Source organism: Notechis scutatus, chromosome 2 (genome assembly GCF_049901735.1).
Source record: "Notechis scutatus isolate UNSWTSFEM ecotype Mainland chromosome 2, rNotScu1.2, whole genome shotgun sequence".
Classification (NCBI taxonomy): Eukaryota; Metazoa; Chordata; class Lepidosauria; order Squamata; family Elapidae; genus Notechis; species Notechis scutatus.
In genome coordinates, this window is record NC_142010.1 from 64,788,914 (window position 1) to 64,812,652 (window position 23,739).

At 39.1% G+C, this 23,739-nt stretch overlaps 1 protein-coding gene across 3 annotated transcripts in view; it reads right to left on the bottom strand.

Moving 5' to 3' along the window:
• Positions 1-23,739, bottom strand: part of RAD54L2 (RAD54 like 2) — a 71,555-nt gene that overhangs the window by 17,251 nt on the left and 30,565 nt on the right. For all 3 annotated transcript variants that reach the window (XM_087954943.1, XM_087954942.1, XM_026673257.2), the window contains exons 3-20: positions 17,556-17,754; positions 15,877-16,016; positions 13,205-13,339; positions 12,555-12,784; positions 12,164-12,346; positions 11,682-11,815; positions 10,902-11,098; positions 9,760-10,102; positions 9,090-9,267; positions 8,192-8,443; positions 6,695-6,813; positions 5,580-5,698; positions 5,049-5,148; positions 4,552-4,757; positions 4,127-4,302; positions 2,548-2,744; positions 1,709-1,905; positions 887-976 (exon numbers count right to left, since the gene is read on the bottom strand). In XM_087954943.1, the coding sequence (XP_087811069.1) occupies positions 887-976; positions 1,709-1,905; positions 2,548-2,744; positions 4,127-4,302; positions 4,552-4,757; positions 5,049-5,148; positions 5,580-5,698; positions 6,695-6,813; positions 8,192-8,443; positions 9,090-9,267; positions 9,760-10,102; positions 10,902-11,098; positions 11,682-11,815; positions 12,164-12,346; positions 12,555-12,784; positions 13,205-13,339; positions 15,877-16,016; positions 17,556-17,754 (3,195 nt within the window). The remainder of the gene's footprint in view (positions 1-886; positions 977-1,708; positions 1,906-2,547; positions 2,745-4,126; positions 4,303-4,551; positions 4,758-5,048; positions 5,149-5,579; positions 5,699-6,694; positions 6,814-8,191; positions 8,444-9,089; positions 9,268-9,759; positions 10,103-10,901; positions 11,099-11,681; positions 11,816-12,163; positions 12,347-12,554; positions 12,785-13,204; positions 13,340-15,876; positions 16,017-17,555; positions 17,755-23,739) is intronic.

The following is a 23,739-nucleotide window of genomic DNA, read 5'->3' on the forward strand; positions in this document are numbered from 1 at the left end:
CAGATACCTGGCTCATATTACCATATGCGGTGGACTTGTGAGGACGCTAGAAAATACTGGACTAAAATCCACATGTGGTTGGAAAAAATGATAAAGAAACATATAGACTTGAAACCAGAGATTTTTTTATTGGGAATTTTACCTGATACATACAGTAAAGATTTAAAATATTTGATTGTAAATGTATTAACAGCGGCTAGGATTGTATTTGCTAAAAATTGGAAAAATGAGAAAATACCATTACAGGAAGAAATTATTAAGAAAATATTGGACTGTGCTGAAATGAGTAGATTGACATTTGAAATTAGAGAACAAGAAGATAAACAATTTTATAAAATTTGGGACCTTTTCTATCAATGGTTAGATAATAAAATACAATAATAGAATATCTAGAATTTTAGAAAATAATGAATATATAAAGATGTATTTCTTTTTTTTGTTGTTGTTATCATATCTATAAAATGTTTTTAGGATAGATTTGGGAGGATTATATGAATTGTTATAAAATAAACTAAGTAAATTATAGTTATCTCGTAAAGTATGAATGAATAAAATTATAGTCAAATGATTGTTTAATAGTGATACTAGGGTATTCAATTTTTGATTGATAATATGAGTTATTATGCAATATAACTGTAATTGAGACTATGAAATGGATGCACAAAAAATTTGTAAACCAACCGACACACTGCTTGTATATTTATGAAAGAAAGTTGGATGTTTTTATGTTTTGTTTGTTTTTGTTTGTCTTTAAAAACCAATAAAACTTGTTTTTTTTTAAAAAAAAAAGAATAGGTAGGAAATATAGAAGAAAAATAAGTAAATAAAGTCCACCCTTATCCTATACTACAAGCTAAAATCTGTAATGGAAAACTATCTCAATTACCTTTAGTCCCACGTATAATATGTATGCTTTCACCAGCGCTGATTCTTGCTTGCACATCTGTGGAAGTGTTCGTACCTGGAATCACTATATCTAAAACGGATAAAATCATAGGTATATGAATCACTGCATGAGGCTTCAAAGTGGATTCAATTAAATAAAATAACATTTTCCAAGTATTTAGTTACTTTTGGCTGGGTATTATATAAAACAGAGAACCAGTATGTGTTTATATATTTTAAAAATGCAGTAGGAGAGAAAAAGCCAGCAAATAATTATACTAATGGAGAATGCTCTATATTTAACTGTTAGTTCAAGAAAATGATGAGTTAACAAAGGAGGCTACAGCAGTGACATTTCAACCACACTCCTTTGTCTTTTCAAGTACTTTGTTTTTATAAAAGAGAAAAGCATGTACAAAAATGACTAAGCCTTCAGCACATTTGGTAGCTGGATAGAGTGCAGAATTTTCATTAGGCACATTATGTCAGTATGACCAAATGGTTTTGCCAATGTTTTCTCTTTCATAATGGAAGAATATTCTCTATTTCCCCTAGAGCAAATATCAGGAAGATAAACATGCAGAATGAATTAAAGTAATGGCAATTGAGTCTTGTTTTAGGCCTATGTTAAGACTGGGTCCTGAGCCTTAGAAATGTGCGGCTGTCCTATATAAAACACAGCAATGAAGGGTCAACATAAGAGTCTGTTATCAGAGAACTAACCTCAATGTGTTCTTGAATTTTTTTTTCTCTCTATTCATGTTTGGTGCAATCTCATTTCCTAAGAAAAGTAGAGTACAGTGTAATCACCAAAGCAACTGACCTGTTGTGGTGACAATCTTCTGCACGAGAACACCAGCTCGTTGCAGGTAATTGATGGGGAAGTTAATAGCAGGATTGGAAACCGAAGCTGCTCCCATGCTGCCTAAGGGGACATGACGAGGCATCATCGGAATAGGGGTGGACTGAACAGGACGCACACTTGCCACTGGCCGGTCCTCACCTTTCAGGCTTGGCCGCCTACAAAGCAAGAAATAAGTCAAGGGGATTACAGCATTTGAAAGAACCCAGCAGCTTCTTTTCACAAGCATCACCTGTGAAAAGCTTCTTTCAAGCATCACCTTTTCACAGCTTCTTTTCACCGTTCCATCACCTTGTTTCTGCTGAAATAACTCTTCCTGGATCTTCCACAAGAAGGGAATAAGTAGACTACAAAGGAATGACCATGAGCTGCCAACCACATATTTATTTCTCTATATGCAATCACCTCAGGAAGGTCTTTAATAAGTGATATATTACACAGAAACACTTTCATGTTCTCCCACATGGTGTCAAGAAATCAATAGTAATGAATTTGAAAAATATACCTAATATCCCAGGTGGGAAGCGCGTACTACTAAGCCTGTGTGCTATGGCCTATATGTGCTACTGGTATTTTCAATGTTGGATTCCCCATCGCAATAAGATTCTGTTCAATGCACTCTAAGTATTGGCTTATTTTCTATATCAGCTTCAACTATTCACAGCTACCAAGACGACAATATCCTACTTTGTTTAAACCTATATTCTGGGGACCACGAAAACACTGCCAAGGGGGGAAGAAGTAAGAGATACATTTTGCTACTCCTGTTTTAGCTTCATGGAAAGGAACAAGGTACCCACCAGTTCCTTTGATTGAAGGCAGGAATATTTGTCAGATTCTGGTCAGTGGCTGGGTAATACTGAGCATAGGAAGGACGGGTGTAAGGGACAGATGCACGCTTTTCTTCTTCATAGCTCTTTTTTGCAGCTTTTTTCTCTGCCTTTGTGAGCTTGTGCTCTTTACGATCGATTAGCAGGGACTCGTGCTGGAAAGGCTCCTGTGGTGATTAAAGCATAAGGAGGTTGCATCTGAAACACACTGGTTTACTGAAAGTATCACAAAACAGCAAGAAGTCAAACAACAATCCTCACCCTTCCCTGAACAATCAAAATAATCCTCCAAATTGTCTAATGAAACAATTAGGACCATTTTGATATTATTTTATATAATTAGCATTTAATCCCCCTTGATAATATCAGGACATTAGGTTGCTCTATCTTAAGAAGTACACATTTAGAGTTATGCCACAAATATTTAATCTGACGTAGGAATGGGAAGGAACCTTCTCCTGCATCAGTGTATTTTTTTATTTATTAAACATACAGATAGTCCTTAATTTATGATAGCAAATGGGATTGAAATTTCTAATGCTAAGTAAGGCAATTATAAGACACATCTGCATTGCTCAGTGACAGCAATCCCTGTAGAGCTAGTTGCAGATGTTAACCAAATCCCATGGTTGTTAGGCAAAGCAACTTGCTGCTGACTTCCCACAACCAATATCCATGGAGAAGCCAGCAGGAAGTTGCCAAGTCCAAACCTGCAGGGACGTCCACAAATGCCAGACCTACATTCATATCCTGGCCTTTGGGAAAAAGCCAGGCCTTCATCTACAGTAGGGAACCCCAAACGCTTCAGCTCATCAACCCTTTCATGAAAGTTTCAGATTGTTCGACCCCCAAACATTATAAAAAAATAATTTAATAAGTATTATTTTAACTAATAGTACTATACAACAACAAGAATGGATTGTCCCATTGGCTTTTGGTGGTTGATACTGATCATTTTGAGGAACCCTGATCTACAGCCACTTGCCATCTTTATTATCCAGATAAATAATCAAGTAGTAAGATTGCAAAAATCTAGAGGTCAGTCCTTATGCTAGACTACAGCCATCATTAAAGAAGTATATTTTACCTGCATATTACTACTTTCTATCTCCCCCGCCATCCCAATCTATACTACCACCACTTCTCTCCATGCAACTTCCGATCTGATCTGGAGAATCCTCCAACTCTTTTGAACAAATGTGGTAGTCATAATGTGAGAGAAAACTAAGGAATTTGTTGCAATGGGGAAATGCTATTTACCAATGAAGTAACACTGCTGAATCCCACCTCTGATGAAAAATGTGAGCAATATATCAACCCTGGGCTTTCTTTGACATAAACAAGCACCTCATTATACCCTGTTCCTTGAATATATTGCATCTGGCAATCAATAAGGGACAGACACAGGTAATTTGAGGAGGCACATTTTCTTGAATTTAATTTCTTGCAGGCACCATACATTCTTAATATACGTACTTTATTAGATGTAATGTTTATAGTCAATGTATTAAAATAGCATCGATATGGAGATTTTACTCTCCTTCCTAACCTTGGTGATGAGATGAGGGTACTTGAGACAGGCCAGCTGTAAAACAGATTCCTTGATCTTATTGGGGTTAAATGGAAGCTGGGGAGGCTCAGATTCCTCTTCCACAAGGTGCAGCAAGTTTTCCACCTCCCTCCTGGTAAAGTTCAACACTGGATTCAAATCATCGACAACACGATCTAAAGAAAATATACACTGATCACCAAAGAGGAAGAACTACAGTTCCTGCTTCATCTGTATTTCCAATAACATTCCCTTAACCTGTGATATTAGCAAATGATTGCACCTTGAAAAGGGGTGGGTGGGGTGAAGATGGGGAGAACTGGAAATCTTATGCCAAACCTAAAAGCAAAGAGAGCCAAGTTCAGAGAGCAAAAGAAATCTGCCTACTGCATGGCAAGATCTGCCTAAGGCAAGGCGTGATCTACCTGACATCCCTTGCTTGGAGATCTGACGGTCATAAATTTTCTTTTCCAAAGTGTAATCAGAAACTAGCCGGTAGATGTGGCAAGGCTTCTTCTGTCCATAGCGATATACCCGACATACTGCCTGTGCATCATGGCATGGATTCCAAGAAGCATCAAATACTATCACTCTGTTTGCACCAATAAGGTTCACACCTAAACACCCAGCTCTGTGGGGAGAAAAATGAACAGTTTATTTGCCTGGGCCTAAAATGTTGCCTGGTATACTGTACTTGTAAATTGAATATTAATTGGGATTTACTGCTTTTGTTCAAAGCTTTATCTGAATTAATATGATGTTAGGATTTGAAGATAACAGATATGGGGGAACCAACTAAATCCACATGAATTCTAAAGGTCCCTTAAATAAAGTAAATTCCATCCTTTTTCAGGATAAACGCTATCCACTATTCTTCATAATCAATCATATGTCTCTATCCTTAGTAAGGACTCGGACTTACCTTGTTGAAAGAAGGAAGAGACAAACAGAAGTGTTGCTAGGATCATTGAATTGGTTAATCAACCGTTCTCTCTCTGAGGCAGAGGTACTTCCATCCAGTCCTATGTGAGAAGAATTAGTTTACAATTTTTTTTTGCATAGCTTCTATCAAAATAAGATTATATAGAGTACAAAAAGTATGATTGTTTGAGAGAACTGTTGTGATACAGGGCAAATACAGGTGATATAGGGCAGAATCCATTTAAAGCTACTTCTAACCAAAACATTATTCAAAAATCTTGCAACCAATAATATAAATAAGAAGATGACATGTATATATTTATTTATTTTAAGGGATGGGTTTTCAGACGCTTGGTCAGGTGCATGGAGTATGTCATTCCATGCTTCTGGGGAAGTGAGCTATCTTTCACAAAAGCTTATGCCTTTTCACTAAATTTGTTAGTTTGAAAAACTGCTACCAGATTTTTTTGGTATTTTTCAAGATCTGCGCAGCAGCAAAGTATCTAGAGACTGAAGAATATGCTGTACTTACTGTAATAATTCACATTTCGGATCCAGTTATGGATTCCTTGTGCATCCAAGCCTGGGGGAGAAGGCACTGGCCTTTTTGCCAAGAAATCTTCAATGACAGATAATGTGGAAAGGCTTTGGCTATAAAAAGACAAGAGTTTCTTCTGTCAAACTGACAAAAACAACACACAATGCTTGACAGTACAGCTTAAGTGGTAATATCTAGACTCTGTCCACACTGTCAGCCAATTTTACACATGATGATTCCATGTAAGTTAACCTATCCTCACCATCATATGCATGGCCCAATGGAGGAATAGCAATAGGGCAACTATTTCAAACTGAAAGAGGGTCAAGTTAATTATTAATATATATGTAAAAATAATGATGGAAGGCAGAATAGTTTCCATATTATCAACTGAAGAAACCCAACAATGGAGCTATACTGAGAGAGATAAAATTCTAGCAGATTTTTTGCATATTTCTAGTTCTTTTTCTAAACTGTTATAGTTCTAAATTTCTCCCACAAAGAAGTACTGTAGGCTCAGGTTGTCGTATGCCACAAATTTTTGCTAGCATTGTAAAAAATAAAATCAACAGGATGAAAGCTAGCCAATAGAAACTAAAAGCAGATCTGAACCTTTAATCCCAAATTCTAGTTGACTGGCTTAGCTACTTTACAGAATATCATCATTGTTTTTAAAAAGTGAAGTAAGAATTCAATTCATTGAGTAGACGATGTTCTACAGTCAAAACCAACTGTATCTCAGATGTCAAGAACCTTATAAGATCATGGAAACATATGGAAGCAACATTAAATTGCATCCAGTTCTTTACAACTTGGAAAACCATGTTGAAAAATGCCTCAAAATCAAATGCAACCACGGCAAATCTTTTAAAAGTAGGAATAATAATACAGTGCTCTTTGCTAGGCGTTCTCCAGTGGGCTGAACCCACTGTCATTTTTAAGCATCTTTTAAGGGTAATCTTTAAAAATGTAGGAAATCAGCAAGGGGTTTATTAAAATTCTCTTTCTATGAGGTAATGTTTTCATAAATAGTTCAGTTGAAATTAATAATATTTATTTATTCACACTGCTTTACAATATACTTTAAATGTTTTGCCATAGGCTTTTACCTGAACACCAGCAGTTTATCTCCAAGTGCCACACTTTCATCTACTAGATGAAACAACAGTACCATCTTAGGTGAATTTTGTAAGACTCCTGTCTGATAATCACAAAGAATATCTTTAGCCTGCAGGTAAAACAGAACATCTCTCAGTGACACTTGCTACATTACAATTCAATTTATAATTCAGGATTTCCCTAATATCTTATGTGCCCTTACAAACATAATCAGAAACAAATCCATTCATAAGCAATATAATTCTAAGTTCTTCCAAAAAAATAGCAAAAATCTATTTCTCATAAAACATGTCCCATGACAATTTCTTTATTATCCACCTAAATACCATAATTACACTAGGATTTGATTTTTAACACCCTAAACCTTCTCATATACTGATGGAAACTAATCAAGGAGAGAACCAACTTAGAAATATTTCCTGACAGAACAATTAATCAGTGGAACGGCTTGCCTTCAAAAATCGTGGGTGCTCCATCACTGGAGGTTTTTAAGAAGAGACTAGACAACCAAATGATATAAGGTCTGCTTGAACAGGAGAATGGACAGGGGAATGGACTAGAAGATCCTGAAGGCCCCTTCCAACTCTGTTATTGTTATACTGCTTCTAAACTACAGTGATACTTAAAGGTTTGTGAATCTTTTTTGAATTTAAATACAGGAGTACTTTTGGACTCGAATGAAAAGCATTAACATTTGCCAAAAAGCAAGGACTTGCACTGCAGCATAGGAAACTTATTCTTTAATCAAGTATAATGATTATTTAATGGGGCTCTTTTTTATCCAGTTTTAGGGCTTGTGGGGAGAACAGATCACCTTTTAGGTCATATGTATGCAAAAGTATTGACAATGTAAAAGGGTTTTTAAAGTTTTCAGGACTATAGAACCCCAATGTTCTTAGCTTCCTTCACTATACCTAAGCTGCTGGGATATAGCTCATATTCTCATTCTAGTTAGATAATCCTACAAGCAAATCAGTTACCAGCTACATTCTGCAAAAACACAGATAAAAAAGATCTCCAGATAATACAATAATGATCAGAGAATTGCTATAGAATAATAATAATAATAATAATAATAATAATAATAATAATAATAATAATAATAACAATAATAACAATAATAATAATAATAATAATAATAATAATAATAATAATAATAATAATAATAATAATAATAATAATAATAATAGCAGTAAATGGTGCAATCCCATTTGAAGCTGCTATGAGTAAGATAGGAAGACATGAGATTTTTCATAAAAATGAAAAGAAGAGCCAAAGGTAAGAAAAATGTTACACAGAACTATTTCATACATAATAATGACCTTTAAAATATTCCCTGTGGGAAATGAGTCCATACATAGCATGAATGTAATACATTTGTGCACAGGTAGACATAAGATACTGCTTCAAACATCCACCATGCTCAAGAGAAAAGGAGGAAGAAGTAAAAAAAAAAACCACCAAGAGTTTTGATTTTTAGTACTCACCCATTCATACGTTACAACCTGATTGGCTCTTTCCTGAAATGGACTGAAGCCGATGCCCTGAATATACTTGCTATTGGTAGCCTCCCCAATTGTAGATGGCAGAGCATTGCTGTCTGTCTTCACTTTTATGCCCTGTGACTGGCAGCGTGAATTGGTACCAGCTGTGCCAAGGTCATCTACATCCAGATCTTGCTCATTTGCCAAATTTTCTTTTTGCAATGCTTCATATAGCACATCAGGGTGATTCCATATCTGAGAGAGGATAGCAAATTACTTGGCAATTATTATCAAATACTTTATTATTTATTATTAATTCTAGGTGTTTTTCATTCACGAGACTGGTGACTATTTTCTTTACCTACGGTTACGGCTGCCTCATTGAAGGGGGTGAGCGTGACCAGTAGTAATTTTACCAAATTCCAGAGGGACAGCCAAATTAGACTCTTGCAGCAAAAGCAACAAAGAGGTTTGTGGCAATCTTTTAAATAAATATATAAGGGCTGGGGAAACAGAGTGAGGCTTTATTTAAGAAAAGCTTACAAGTTGGAGAAGTTTAATTTGCCAAATTATTATTATTAAAAAATACAGATAGTATTTTCACATCATTAATATTGCTTACTTATTACTATAGGTAGTCAAAGCAATTTAATCAAAATACCCCAAGCCAAATTGCAATCGAAAACTTTGTATCACAAGTAACCACTATTCAGAGAATGCCTAGGAAGCCTTAAAAGATGGTTGTGTTCTGCATTATCATCATACAGTATTGTTGGAAAAAATTAGACACAACATTCAAGATAGAGAATGAAAAGAAAGTGATCTCTAAATAATACTAATGTCATGTTATATTTTCATAAAACCTACACAAAATACTGCTCCCTTTTTATTAAAAACACACCTTACAACAAACACAGAAAGCTTTAAGTGGGTTCAGTCCCAGCCAGCCGCTGTGGCCTGCATCACGAAACCTATTCATGAACTCAGTATAGAGAGCCCGCTGGATTTTTGACAAACGCACTAAGATAACGTGTTCTTCCTTATAGGGAAGCTGAACTTTCAGCACATTGTGCCCTCGTCTACAGAAACAAGAGAGAAAAGAACATTAGGAAAATTCCTCAAAGTCTGCTCCTCATTCTTCTATTAGGAATGGAAAGGAGGAAATACCAAACACCTCAATTTAGGTATGATTATTAATAAGTGTAAAAGAACAAGTGTGATCAGCACTTTATTATATAGAGATTAATTTTCCACAGCAGATTATTGTGAAATCTCACAACTGAATATTTCTTTCCACATATTATACTCTGTGATGAAATTACATTTAATTTACATACATCAAGCATTTATCAAGTCCTCATAAGTTATTTTCATATCCCCAAATGAAAAATTCTACCAAAGCAGCTATTATTATAAAACTAGATTTAATGGCACATACACCAAAATGGTACTGCTAATGATGGTCTAAAATCTAATCCATCAACCTGATGAACCAAACGCTTCCCACCCTCTCATTATTTAAATATTTCTTATAAAGACTGAAGGACTGAGAATGCAGCGAATGGCCTCACCTTTGTACAAAGCCTTCCAACAGACTGTGCAGGACATGACTGCGATACCTCATTAGACGAACATCTTGGGGGGTGCTGTCAATACACTGTCCGTTCAGGATAGGGCGCTCAAACATATTACTGAATTCCTGCCGGGTACCAAGAAAGTCGGGGCGTACAAAGTCTACCATACACCAATATTCAATTAGGTTGTTCTGCAGAGGATATCCAGTCAGAACTACCCTTCGCCGAGATCTGATGTTTTTCAAAGCCTGAGAGGTGCTTGCATGACAATTCTTTATCCGGTGTCCCTCATCACAAATGACCACATCTGGTCCAGGTCGGGATAAAGCTTTCTCAATTCCTGAAAGGAGAAGAAAATGTCTCCAAAGGAATCTATTCTGCCTTAGCCTTAATTGAAGTTCTATAATTATTAAGAATTGTGCTAAATCCAGTAAGGAGTTTGAAGAAAAGAAAATGAGCTGCTCAGAAATTATTACTGGATTTCAGAAATCTCTGCTTCAGTTTTCAAGACAACACTGATAAGAGACAGACACTGATCACCTCCCTGTCTTAGGCTAAGTAAGTATCATTTACAATTTCCAATGACAACCCACACTTAATGCAATGGCAAGTGAAACTAGAATACATGTTTGCAATGGAAGTTTAGTTTTTAAAGAAGCAACAGACCAGGGGAAAACAGCAAAACTGGGACAATGTTAACACAAAATCTTTCCACAAAACGTTGCATTACAGCAATGAAACATGCACTAGAACGGTTATATACATATCAGAGAAACTCTGCTTCTAAACATTTTATGTCAATAAAGGAATTATAAATTCATTAAAGAATTCACATAAACTAGAAAATCACTTTTCTGATGAAACTGGAAATATATTCCTTAGCTCAGGGGTTTCCAAACTTGGCAACTTTAAGACTTGTGGATTTCAACTCCCAGAATTCTCTGATTAGCCATGCCAGAGGAGGAAGTCCACAAGTCTTAAAGTTGCTAAATTTGGAGGCTCCCCCTGCCTTAGTGGATTCCTGATTTCAGAATGCCTGTCTATTCATGTCCAAACGCTAGTAAAAATACTTGTCTAAGGATTGTATCATTTAAATGGAAATGACAGATATACATAAAAGGAGGTTTGTGGATTCTCACCTTTCAAGAGCTCCTGCTGACGATCTTCTTCATCCACATCAATAATGACAGGGCCAGTTTGCTTTTTGCTTTTCTTCTTTCTACCCGTAGCAAAGGATTTTTTCAATGAAAGTAGGCGGTACATCTCATACCCCATCAACAGTACACCACCATCTGTCACCCAGTCAGTTACCACTTTAGCACGTGCTGCAGTGGTCCTGGAAGAAACAAACAAACAGATCAACAAAATATAAATGGGACATCGTCTTTGTGAAAAAGGAGAACATAAGTCTATATGCATGTATGTATATTTAAAGTTTATTTGGAAAGCTAGTTCAAAATACAATGGATAGAACAAATCCTGCTATTAATCATGGCTATCACTAATCTTAGATTCTCAATGAGGCTAAAGTATTTGCATTCAAACAATGTCACTGGCTTCCGCTCACATTTTAAATGCAATACAGTGCTCATTTTTCCCCCCTTTGTGAGCATAATATTCTTCCTATATGCTTAATTCATCTGGGAAAGTTATCTTCTTTTTTATATTTTGTAAGAAAATAAAAGAGGACAGTATTGGAAGATTCAGACTGTGAGCAAGCTGAGATGGCAATTTAATGGATGGTATCCTAATTATTTTGGCAGTTAAATTTATTGTAACATTGAAATTAATCAGACGTTGTCATAAAGAAATCTGTACAAATTGCCAAGGCAACTTTCCAAGATCCATAAGCAGGGCACAAATGCTCCAACAGCAGCAATTATAAATAACATATCTGAAATACAATTATTCCCCCTTACTTGTGTTCATCATTCAAAATGTGGACTTTAAAAGTGCGAGGCTGAATCTCTTTTGGGTCATAGTCAGCAGGAAGAGCTTCTGGTGCTGGAAGCCACATGTTGAACTCTGCTAACCAGTTCTGAAGGGTATTTACCTGTAAGAAAAATGGCAAGAAAGAAGAAATGGGATCCATTAACTATGTATAATTACATTCTACCAATATCTTAAAACACTGAAAAAAAAATTATACAAATATTTCATGGATTTATTTAAAGAGGCAAAGTTGAGGAACATCAAAACTTGCTAAGTGTTTGAAAGGTCCTTTACCCACCTAAACCAGGGGTGTCAAACTGATGGCCACAGGCCGGATGCTTCACACGCAAGCCATGCCCACCCCAGCTCCATGAATGGGAAAATGTCATGGGATGGCAGTGTGATGCAGCGAGTTTGACACCTGCGACCTAAACAGACTTAAGTAAATGTTTTTGTACAGCCTACTTACAGGTACAATTGCCAGGACGGTCTTCGCTTCAATATGACGGAAAAGTACTTCCAAAAAAGAGATGACTTGCAAAGTCTTGCCTAGCCCCATGCTATGAGCTAAGATGCAGCCAAACCCACTGCTGGTTTTAAATCTATCCAGGGATTCCACCAAATTATCATACAGGAAACGAATACCACCAATCTAGAAAGAGTAACAAATGGTGTCAAAGGGATTATGGATGGTTACTGCCAATTAGTGGTTAAGCATCTAATTTGTAAATGCAAATACACGTACGCAAAAAAAAAACACCCCACCAAACTTTACACAAATCAATGACATGTCACAGTAAAATATCTATAAGAGAATTTGGTGACAATTAAGTACATTTCTGCAGCAGGAATTTCAGTACCTGGTGAGGCTTTACTGCTCTTGCAAGTTGAGGAGCCAGATATATGTCTTCCTCGTTTGGTGGGTGGTTGATGTTAATAATTACTTGCCCCGAAGCATCTAACTGATTCAGAGCATCATTCACGTGGGCACCACTGCTCTCTTCGTTATCATCATCCCCTTCATTGCTAGAATCACTGCTGTCTACAATATGGAGGGATTCATCTTCTCCTGAACTTAATTCTATCACTTCTGCAACACAAGCAGACGTAGAGGATTAGCACATCCATTATATTTTATAATCAAATATTGTAAGGTGACTGATGCCCCTCTGGAAAAAGGTGACTAATAAAGAAAAAAAAATAAAGATGAAGTACGAAAATTAAAAAGTAATCATATGGGCTGATTCTGATTAGTGCAGTCACTGAACACTTTGTCATTATTTGATATTGCATAATTATGCAGAGTCAATTTCATAAATTGTATAAGTTTGTAAAATAAAACTATTGTTCAAATTGGGAACGTTGGAGGGTGTTACTGATTATTAGAATCCTTAAGAGATAACATTTACTTGTGGTTTGTTTGTTTTTTTGAAAAAACAACCCTGCTAATACAAAGATACAAAGATGTTAGAAGCTATAATGCAGGCATGAATTTTCCATCCGTTCTTACCATCTTTAATGCTGTGGATTCTTCCTTTGGAGTCATCCTCACTGCCACTGCTGGTGCTGTCTAAGCAGATGACCTCTTCATTTAACACTTGGGGGGCAAGCTGAGCAACTTCTGCAGTTCTTAAAGCAATTTCCTCTAAAAACAAAGCAATAAACTCAGTACATAATGGATGGAGAGAAAATTGACTAAAAATTGCCCTCACTTCAATTCACTCATCTGTTTGACACTACTGAAGTATCTTAGTGGTACTGTGTTTCTCATAAAATAAGGCTGGGCCTTATTTTGACCCCCGAAAAAACAGTTAGGCTGTCTTTTTGAGGATGACTTAATTTCCCCCCCATGAGCACCCTCGCCTAGAGTGTCCCACAGGGAGCCATGCCTCGCCACCAGCCACCAGCCGCTCCTAACGACCGATCATGGAGGAGCGTGGACAACTCCCTACCCTCGCGAAGCGCCTTTGCTGCAGACTCGGGCATTGTGCTGGCTGCAGGCCGGGTCAGCGGGCAGGCAGCAGCGTGAATGTTGGCCTCGGTGGCGGCGGGGAACCTTGCACCGCAGGACCTTCGTCGGCCGCCACTGCCGCTTCCTCTGCCACCATCGCTTTCCCTTCTGCTCTCACTGTGGCTTATGCCGCGTTCGGAGTGCTGCCATTGGGCAAGACACAGAGCCCGGAGTCCCTGCTGGACATCGCAGCGTGGCGGGTAGTGAAGTGGCCCTTCCAGCGGGTGGAGGAACAGTTTGAGCGCATCCCGGGGACGGTGCAGTGCCACATCATGTACTGGTCCTTCCCCCGCAGCCAGAGAGAGATCTGCATGTATTCTTTCTTCAACACCGGTGCTGCCGCAGAGGTTTCCTCCATCAGCAACATTTCAGCCGCTTCTCGGGTGGGGGAGCCGCCTCTGTAGCTTCCACGGTTCCTGCCAGCGGTGGCGCCTCTCTTGCCAGCACCGTCTCCAACAGCAGCAGCAGCGGTGGGACAGACCCCACTGCTGACGAGAACCGCCTGCCCTTCCCCAGGGGCATCGTTTTGCTTGACAGCTGCTGCGTCGACAATGTCCTGCAAGTCGATGAGTCATTTGGGCTTCGGTGGGTGGAAGTGGCGGTGGGAGGGTGATGCCATCGTTTCCCCCACGCCCCGCTTTGCTTCCTGCCCCAGAGCTTCAGGTCACGGTCTCGTCAGAGTCTGTCCCTCCCCACCACATTCTTCAAGCGGACTTTCTTGGCTCATTCACCTGTACGGTCGGGCACTTTCCTCTTGCTCCAGCCACCCGAAACCCCTGCCTGGACCTTTTCCCCCTCTTTAAGTTTTCTTTATTCTCATTCACTCTGTCAGTTCCCAAAGAATACAGACTGGCCGGGCAGCTTCCTCCTCCCTCCCCCGGTAGCATCTCCTCCCCCCTCATGTTTCTTGGGATTTTATTTGTTAAAAAGACAATACTGAGCCCAGAACATTCTGATCCTATGCTGGTATCTTGTTTTTGCTGTGACACCACCTTCCAGCACCTCACATTTCCCATCGTTTATCCTCTATAATCCGTACAAAGACCCATAACTGTTACTTTTATTTTTCTCTTTATTCTCCCCATTTTCCTCCCCCAAATATCAAGGAGAATGAATGAATGAATGAATGAATGAATGAATGCATGGGGAGAATCCTCTGGGAACCTTGGTAGGGAAAGAAGGAGGGAGGGAGAGAGGGAAGAGGGATTTTGGGATTTGCCAGGATAAATCCAGGAGGTGGATTTCCATCCTATTTCTGTCCTTCAAGGAGATGAAGGTCGGGAGTAGTTACTTCTTCCATTTAAGGGGATGCTAAGGCTCTGTAGGATGATTCCCTTTCTCTTATGTTTGGATTGGAAGGTTTGCCTCTGCTCCCCACCTTCATCTCCATGTGGCTCATCACACCAATTCCACCACTCACGGCAGAAGCTGCATGGCACTTTGTGTCATTGCGCACACGAATGGCGGCACCGGCATGATGAGCCTTGCAGTGTTCTGCCGCAAATGGCACCACCTGCACACTGCGCCATGGCATAGGAAGCCTGGCTATGGTAGTCCTAAGGTAAGCAGGTGCGGGGCGTGTGGGGCAGCTCCAACCCCCCACCCCACCCCCAGCCGAGCTTGATTTTAGACACCTAGATTAGACATCTCATACAACCAGATGATGGGGCTTATTTTGGGGGTAGGGCTTATATTAGGCGCAGATGTGAAAATTGGGCTAAGACTTATTTTGGAATAGGTTGTATTTTTGGGAAAACAGCGTAGTAGTTAGAACCAATTTGTTCTAACTAACTACAAGTGTTGTTGTTATCTCTGCTCTATTAAAAATGACTAATTTTTACAATATTTTCATTAATTCTTTTAAAGCAAGTATTACCTTTATCACTTCCCTGTATGGTATATTAACGTAGAAATCAATTTGTATTATTAATATGATACATAATTCAGATACCGAAAGGAAAAAATGTATTAGAAAAAAATAGACACAAGTGATTCACAAAGGTACTTATGAGTTACACTGGGGGGTGGGGGATCAGGCAGGGCATGAATGTAAGAATAAAATAAACACTATAAGATGGAACAAAGTTAGTACGCTGACAGGATTAACCTTTATTATTTGCGTCATCTGGCTTCAATTCAGCTTTTGGTTCAATCGTTTGTGTAAAGTTTACCTGGGAGAAACTCTAAAGGTACAGTGGGGATGCTGGCTTGGTAATCCTTCCTTTGCTGCTCCAGCCGTTTTCTTCTTTCCAGTTCCTCCTGCTGGGCTGCTTTTGTCACAGCTTCCAATTGGTCTTCCCGCAGCAGCTTTCTGAATGCACAAATTCAGAAATATATCAATGCATTTTCAATTTGGTTATGTCAATGGCAAATAAAAACAGACTTACTCTTCTTCGAACAAAGAAAATGACAAGAGCTAGAAAAACTTGCTCTTTTTTACTTGTAGGTGGAAAGCAAGTGCCACTGTATATTCCATGAACTGGGGAGTGGGAGGGGGGTAATATTATTTTTTAGCCTAGAGTAGGAGAGTAAAATGAAACTAAGGAAGTTGTCAGTAAACATCTACCTACATTGTTCATTAAGGACAGGTGAGATTTTAAGGCAACAATAGAAGAGAATGTATATAGCTGTGGTGGCGAACCTATGGCATGCATGCCGGAAATGGCACACAGAGCCATTGTTGCTGGCATGCGAGCCCTCACCTAGAGCAGGTCTACTGCGTATGAACGTACGCTGCCTACCCGCCCGCCAGCTGATTGACGGGTACCTGGAGCGCATGTGGGGGCTGCGCGGGAGACGCGTGCACATGCACAGAGGCCCAGAGCACATGGGGGGTGCGCGTGTATGTGCAGAAACACACAGTGGGGGTCACATGTGCATGCAGAGGCGCGCGGCGTACATTGCCTTCTGAATGAAGGCACGTGTAATTATCAGCATGGGAGCCCAAAAAGGTTAGCCACCACTGGTATATAGTGTATAAAAAGATGTTATCTAATCAGGTAACTAAATGTTGGCAACCAAACAACCAAGCTCAGAGAGCACCAAGGATTCCACAATTTAAGGCAAGACAGATTAGAAGATAACGGACAATTGCTTTATATATCATTTGTCTTCCAGTTATAAAGAAGTGGAAAACACCACAATCAACTATTCCAGAAATAAGTCTCAGAGAAAACTCCAATGTGTCAGATATTGCCCTTAGGCTTAGCAGTTGTAAGTTGGGAACTACCTATATTATCCATTGTATCACTAGAGTGGAACAGTGGAAACACATCTGTATGTGCAGATACTCCATGATGACCATCGGATTTCACTAGTTCTACCACCCAACGTATTTACTTACTATGGAAACATGTGGAAGGCAAACAAAGTAGTTGTCTGCAGGAACTAATTGTGCAGCATTAGTCATTTGGGATATTTCTCTATCCAGGTCAGAGTAGGGTTTATACTGTTGGGGAAAGCATTGAACTTAGGGGAAAACAAAGCAGGGACATGTTCAAAAGTCAAACAGGCTTGGTCCAAGTGGATCAGATCAGGCATATTGGTCAGAAACTTCATATCTCCGATATAAAGGGAAAGATATCACACTTCAACTCTTTCACAGGGTATTACAGAAATTGAAATCTCAGTCCAGTTATGATCAGTTTTCTTCCTTGGAGCCATGAAAGAAGTTTCTTAGAACAATTATCAGAGATGCCTGCAATATTTCCTCACCAATTGGATTTTAGTTCCACTTTGTCTAGTGCTCTTGAACACAGACCATCGTAAACCTGGATTCAAGAAATTATGCATGAACATCGTGTCAGTGTAAATATTAAAACTCTCAAATGATTTTAAAAAGCATCTTTACCTTATGTTCCTCCTCATGTGAGAAGGTTTCTGAGCCCTCTTCTTTTTGGTGTCCTCAGAGGCCAGGCTCTGGTGCTGGTTCTGCAACAGTTTCTCTGCCTGTTCACTCTGAGATGAGGTAGTTGAAGTAGAGTGCTGCCATTCTCCATCTTCCCCATGTTGAACAAGATCACTTTCAAAAACTGCTTCACGGGATTGATCTGTAAAGACAATGTTAGAGTAAATTATGCAAAACATGCTAATAATTTTCTTTCTTTTCACACTTGTAACAAACATGGAACTTACTGAAAGAATAAATGATTCCTCAATCATTTGATCATGTACTTCGAGTTTACTTCCATCTATTGGAAATGCTAACGAATCAAAACTCTCCAAATTCTTTTGTAAACCTCATACACAACCACAAAAGTTCTGATATCATGTCAAACCACAGCTGGAAATGTCAACCTGCTCCTTGACACAATAAATACTATGTGACTCCTGCAGCAAATAATCCCATTGTTAATCAAGTATTGCCAAGTAAACAAACTGTAACAGAGGAATTTCTTATAGGAAAAGAAACAGGGAATGCCAGTTTGGACAAAATGTCTTGGATAGTCAATGTAGCAAAAAAGGCTATTTTTTAAATACATAATCAAACAGCAGCTTTTGGAAAATGTTTCAGTGAAACTCTATGAAACATAAACAACATGGGTGGAATGCTATTGCTTTCTAGATCTGATGTTGTGGCAGCTCAACTTCCCTTTCTCTTCTGTTTTTCCAACTACTTATTTACTAGTTCAGTATGAGATTAGACTCCATGGAAGATATTCCTGTTGCACAAACATTGTTTGAAAGATCATGTGTTAGTACAAATCCAGATGTGTGCAGAAGACCAAGTTTATCTATATCTGTCAAAGTGTACCAAAATACTCTTTTAAAAACAGTGAGATTATTCCATGCTGCTTTTTCAGAGAACTCTCTCTATTCTGGCAAAGCCCTTTAAAAGAAATGAACTGAAAGCAAATAGCTGCTATTTTACATTCCCCTAAGTAAGAGGTGTAACTGAACCCAAACTGACCCCTCCTGGTTTTTTCCTGGAAGCACAAGTCAGATCACATTGTGAACTTGATACATTTTCTAGAACAGACAGGGATTTTAAGGATTCACTTGGAGTAAAAATGTCACAACAAATGAGCTCACGCTCATTTAACTGGAGAACTCCTAGTACTGAGAACAGACTGGTTTCCTTGAATTTTCTGAGTTGTTTATATTAAGTAGCATTGTTCCAACATATCATATCAACCAAGATTTCCTAATACAATATTTCCTAATACAGCATTTCTTACCCCACTGGCTTTTCTGTTTCATTCACAATTATGTAACTGGATCAAAAGAATGCTAAAATAGGGCAATAGGAAGTGGTAATAGCAGTCCATGTGATTTCATTCTGCAGGCTGAGTCATCACACCAATGACTTCCCCAGAATTAAAAACAAAGGCATAATTGATGCAGAATTCAAAAGGCTGAAAAATCAAACATTAGTGAGAGGAGAGAGAAAAAGTCATAACTCGCATACATTTGCTAAAACTTTTGTGCTGCTTGTATGCATCTTTTCAACAAAATTAAATAAAAACACTGATTTAGCAGAATATTAGATTAGATATCTCCAGTGTAGTCTTGCCCTTCAACTATATGATGATACAGCAAATATTTTCGGCATTCCCAGTTTATTAGCTTATTATTATTACTGTACCTCTCCCCGTTTCTACTCAAAGGTCTCCCAAATCCGAGAAAATCAACCACAAAAACTCCATGCCTTAAAAAGGCTAGTATAGTAAGGAATGCCTGAATTATACTCTTGTCATCAATGTGTTACTTTGAAGAAAGAGTGTTACTTCAAATATAAGTAAAACTGGTACAATCTTTTTTATATTATAATGCCATTATATCAGCAAACCAAAAGTAAAAAAGTCAACTTCTGTTTTATGTGAACATGAATTCAAGTAATATCACCACTCTATATAAACAATATGTAAGAATAGCTTCTTTTGTTTCTGGATTCAAACAAGCATCTATCCTAGTTACAGAAAAAATTGCTCTACATTTTCAGTTGAAAGGGATTATTAAAGATGATATCTTAAGTTGAACTTGACATCTAATGATTTCAGGTCTTTATCTATAGTTTCCTTGGTAAAAGTAAGGACGTTATTTGTCATTGTTTTCTGAATTGGGTGCTTTCTGAATTCCCAGGTATTTGGGGGTTAGTCTTTTTCAAATACTAACACAGTCTCATCATGTTTAGGGTGTTTTTTTTAATCAGCCAAGACACAGCAAGAATGATATATCCTTCAATTTCATTTATTAAAGAAATCTATAATTTATTCCAAAGTATATATGTAAAGGAGACTAGAAATGATTCACCAATTTGTCCAATCCCTACTTCATAAAGTGTGACAAAAAGGGGGGGGGGGTGGACTATTAGAAATTTATGTAAAACAAAGGTGAAGAAAACAACCAATGATGTTTTATTATGGGTGAAAATAAATTAATTCATCTCCCGTCAACGATAGCAAATAAGATATTTCTGGCAAATGTCAGAATGCCAAAGCCTTTAAAAAAACCCTCTGCACTTCTATAAGATTGGCTAATCAAAGTATAGTCTCACTTCTTCAGGCAACTCAGTAGCTTTTGGTTCCTCCTACTCTGGGGAGAGACCTAACAAAGAACTAATTATATAAAGATTACATAAGGGGACACACCTCCCTGACCCAGATATGCTCACAGAGCAATTCTTTACAAATGCTTAGATGATAACTGAGCCAAAGAAAATCTTCAGCAGAGTGCTTCTCTCTATATAAAATACTGCACCATCATCAATAATTTTGATACAAAAAAGGAGGATCAAGCTAGATTGATTGGATTCCCCATCTCAATGTCATTTCATTTTCACACCTCATTAAAAAAACACTTTAACAGTAGTTAAATTCTCCAGGATATTTTTTAAGCTTGTGTCACTCACTACACAGAATTGCTGAATGTGTCCCTTAAGAGCTTTAACTATTCGCCATTTAATTTGGAAGAAATAATCAGGCATGCTAAGGTAACGCCTCTGAAATAGAAATGCCAAATTCTGTACCAGTATACACAGCATAACTAAATATCAAGTCATTTGATTTGTTCTTTATTTTAAGTTGCCTTTTTATTGCAATAGCTAAAATAAATCCGATCCCGCCGCTACGAAAACATTCATAAACATTCTCCGGAAGCATTCTTTCCATGTGTCCAACACACAGCAACAAAAATGTAATGGTTTTCCGAATTATGTTACCACAGGCAAGACAAAAGTGAAGATATGGTAATGCACTCACAGGATAGTTTGAGGCTCTACTTGAGGCTACCCTGGAAGGGCTACAACTCGTGCAGAGTGTGGCAGGCAGTTCATGGGGCCTGGAAAAAGGCCCATGTAACATTACTGCTCTATGAGCTGCATTGGCTGCCAGTCTGCTTCCAGTACAATTCAAGATGTTGGCGATCACCTTTAAAGCCCTTCATGGCAGGGGTCCAGGGGTACTTGAGCGACTGTCTCATTTCCCTGGGATTGGCCCATTCCATGGGCCTGATTATTCTGGCTGCTGGGATACAGGAGAAGGGCCTTCTCTGCATTGCACCTGCCCTCTGGAACATCTGGCCCCAACCCTCTTGATCTTTTGTAAAGGGCTTAAAGACGTGGCTCTGCCAGTTAGTTTGGGGCCCCAATGGGCAGCATTACAGTGGAGGTGGTTGATTAATAACAGATCCCCTTTCCCTGCTCCCAGATTTTATATATAAACTCTTTTATTATTGTAAGCCAGCCAGGTAAGATGGGTGGCTAATACATTTTATAAATATATTAAATACATATTTCCTATATGCTTCTCATACTGCACTCACAATCATGATTGAGCCACAATCATGATTGAGCCACAATCATGATTGAGCAAGAATCATGATTGAGCACAAAATAAAAACTTGAGCCTGAGCTAAAAAAAATTGAAAAACCAATTGACTAAATACATACATACATATCAAGGTGCTGTTATAGAGTGAATGATGGAAACTTGGCTGGATATAATGGATCAGAATTTGAGCCACAGGTGCCAGTCAGTTATTTCTGAGTCACATAGATCTTTAGCAAGGGATAAGTGTGGAATAAGGGATAAATCAGCCCAATAAAAACAGAACAAAACTTCCCACCAGGTGCTGGACCAATCAAACTATCTCCTGACTCAATTTTAACCTAGTCCAATGCTTATGGGAAGAGCCTGGTCTTTATAATCTTCCAGAAGGCTAAAAGGATAGGGACCCCTTGAATGTCAGATCGGAGGCTATTCCAAAGGACTGGGACAGCTAGAAAGAATGTGCATCTCTAAGATTCCATCAGTTAACAGCATTTAAGGAAAAGGAGCTGGTGCATCACTAAACCTCCCAGATGTTCCTATATTGGCTCCAAAGTTCTCCTTTCTGATACAGTGCTTGCAATGCTCCATAAAGAGCCATTGCAAACAGTGAAAGGTGAGGGGTACTGACTGAGTGAAACAACTGAAGGTACATAGAAGGGATAGAAAAATAGTTGACGTTTTCCACAGTATCCACGGTATCTTGCTATTTCTTTCAGAATGGGCGTTGGTATAATTACCTGAGAACGCTCTTTCTATCTATGCTGCTAGAGAGCCCAGGATGGGTTAAACTCCTCCTGATGACGTCATTAAGCTGCGTCTATCATAAAGGACAGCCTGCGGGAATCTCCCTAGCTTTGGCGAAGATGCTTGACAGACTTTAATGAGTGTCTCTGAAAGCCAAACAGAACCTAGAAGGTTAACATTTCTTACCAGAATCCGAATGAAACAAGGGAGGGGCTGGGCTCTCTAGCAGCATAGATAGAAAGGGCGTTCTCAGGTAATTATACCAACGCCCATTCTCCTTGACACTGCTGCGAGAGCCCAGGATGGGACATACCAAAGCCTGCATGTCCACGGGAGAGTCCTTGTCCGGCTGATCACTTCGACTGTGGAACCACACACTGAAGCACCCGTCTACCGAAGACCGCACTTGTAGAGGCAAAGGAATCTAGACGGTAATGTCTGATTAAGGGTGATGGGGATGCCCATGTGACCGCTCTGCAAATCTCTTTCAGGGATGCCTGGTAGCCCAGGCAGCCGAAGTCACAGCGCTTCTGGTAGAGTGCGCTGTCAGGCCTTGGGGTACCGGAAGAGCTGCTGCCTTGTAGGCCTGTGCAATGCACGCCCTGATCCACCTGCTTAAGGTGGGAGGAGAGGCTTTGTTCCCCAAGTGCAATGGGGAAAAGGATACAAACATAGCCTCAGTTTTCCTAAAGGTGGAAGTGCATTTGAGGTAAATTCTAAGCGCTCTCCTAACGTCTAAGGTGTGCCACTTGCACCCTAAGTTGTGGTGCAGAAGGGGACAAAAATCTGGCAACACAATGTCCTGGGACCTGTGGAACCAGGTATTGACCTTCGGGATAAAGGTGGGATCTAAGCATAGAACAACTCTATTATCATGAAAAATGCATTGATCCTATCTAGCAGATGTGATTGCTACCAGAAAAACTACCTTCAGGGTCAAGAATTGCAGAGACACTGTCCTAAGGGGTTCGAATGGCGGTTCCATCAGAGCCTGGAGCACCCTTGGAAAGTCCCATGAAGGGTACCTGTGTACTATAGGGGGGTTGAAGGTTGGAAGCCCCTTTTAAAAATCTCTGGACAGAAGGATGGTGTGACAAGGAAAGGATTCCCATGATAGAACCGAGGAAAGGGCCGCTACCTGGTGATGTAGGGTGTTAGGTGATAGTCCCTTCTCAAGGTCATCTTGAAGGAAACGTAGGACCTCTGCTACCCGAGCTGAGGTGGGATATAAACCCTCCTTTAGACAACATTGACAAAACCCCCTCCAGGTAGCATCATAGATGTGCATCGTAGATGGTTTACGAGACGCCTGGATAGTGAGGATAACCCCCTCTGGGAGATTAGCCTCTCTCAACTGTTGCCGCTCAAGCACCACATGGTCAGCTTGAACCACTGGGGATCCGGATGTATCAAGGCTCCCTGATGAAGGGAGATTTTGTTGGCTGGGATCCTCCAGGGAGGGGCCACAAACAGGTTCAGAAATCTTTATTATCCCTTTGACTTTTTATTTTCAGCATTAAA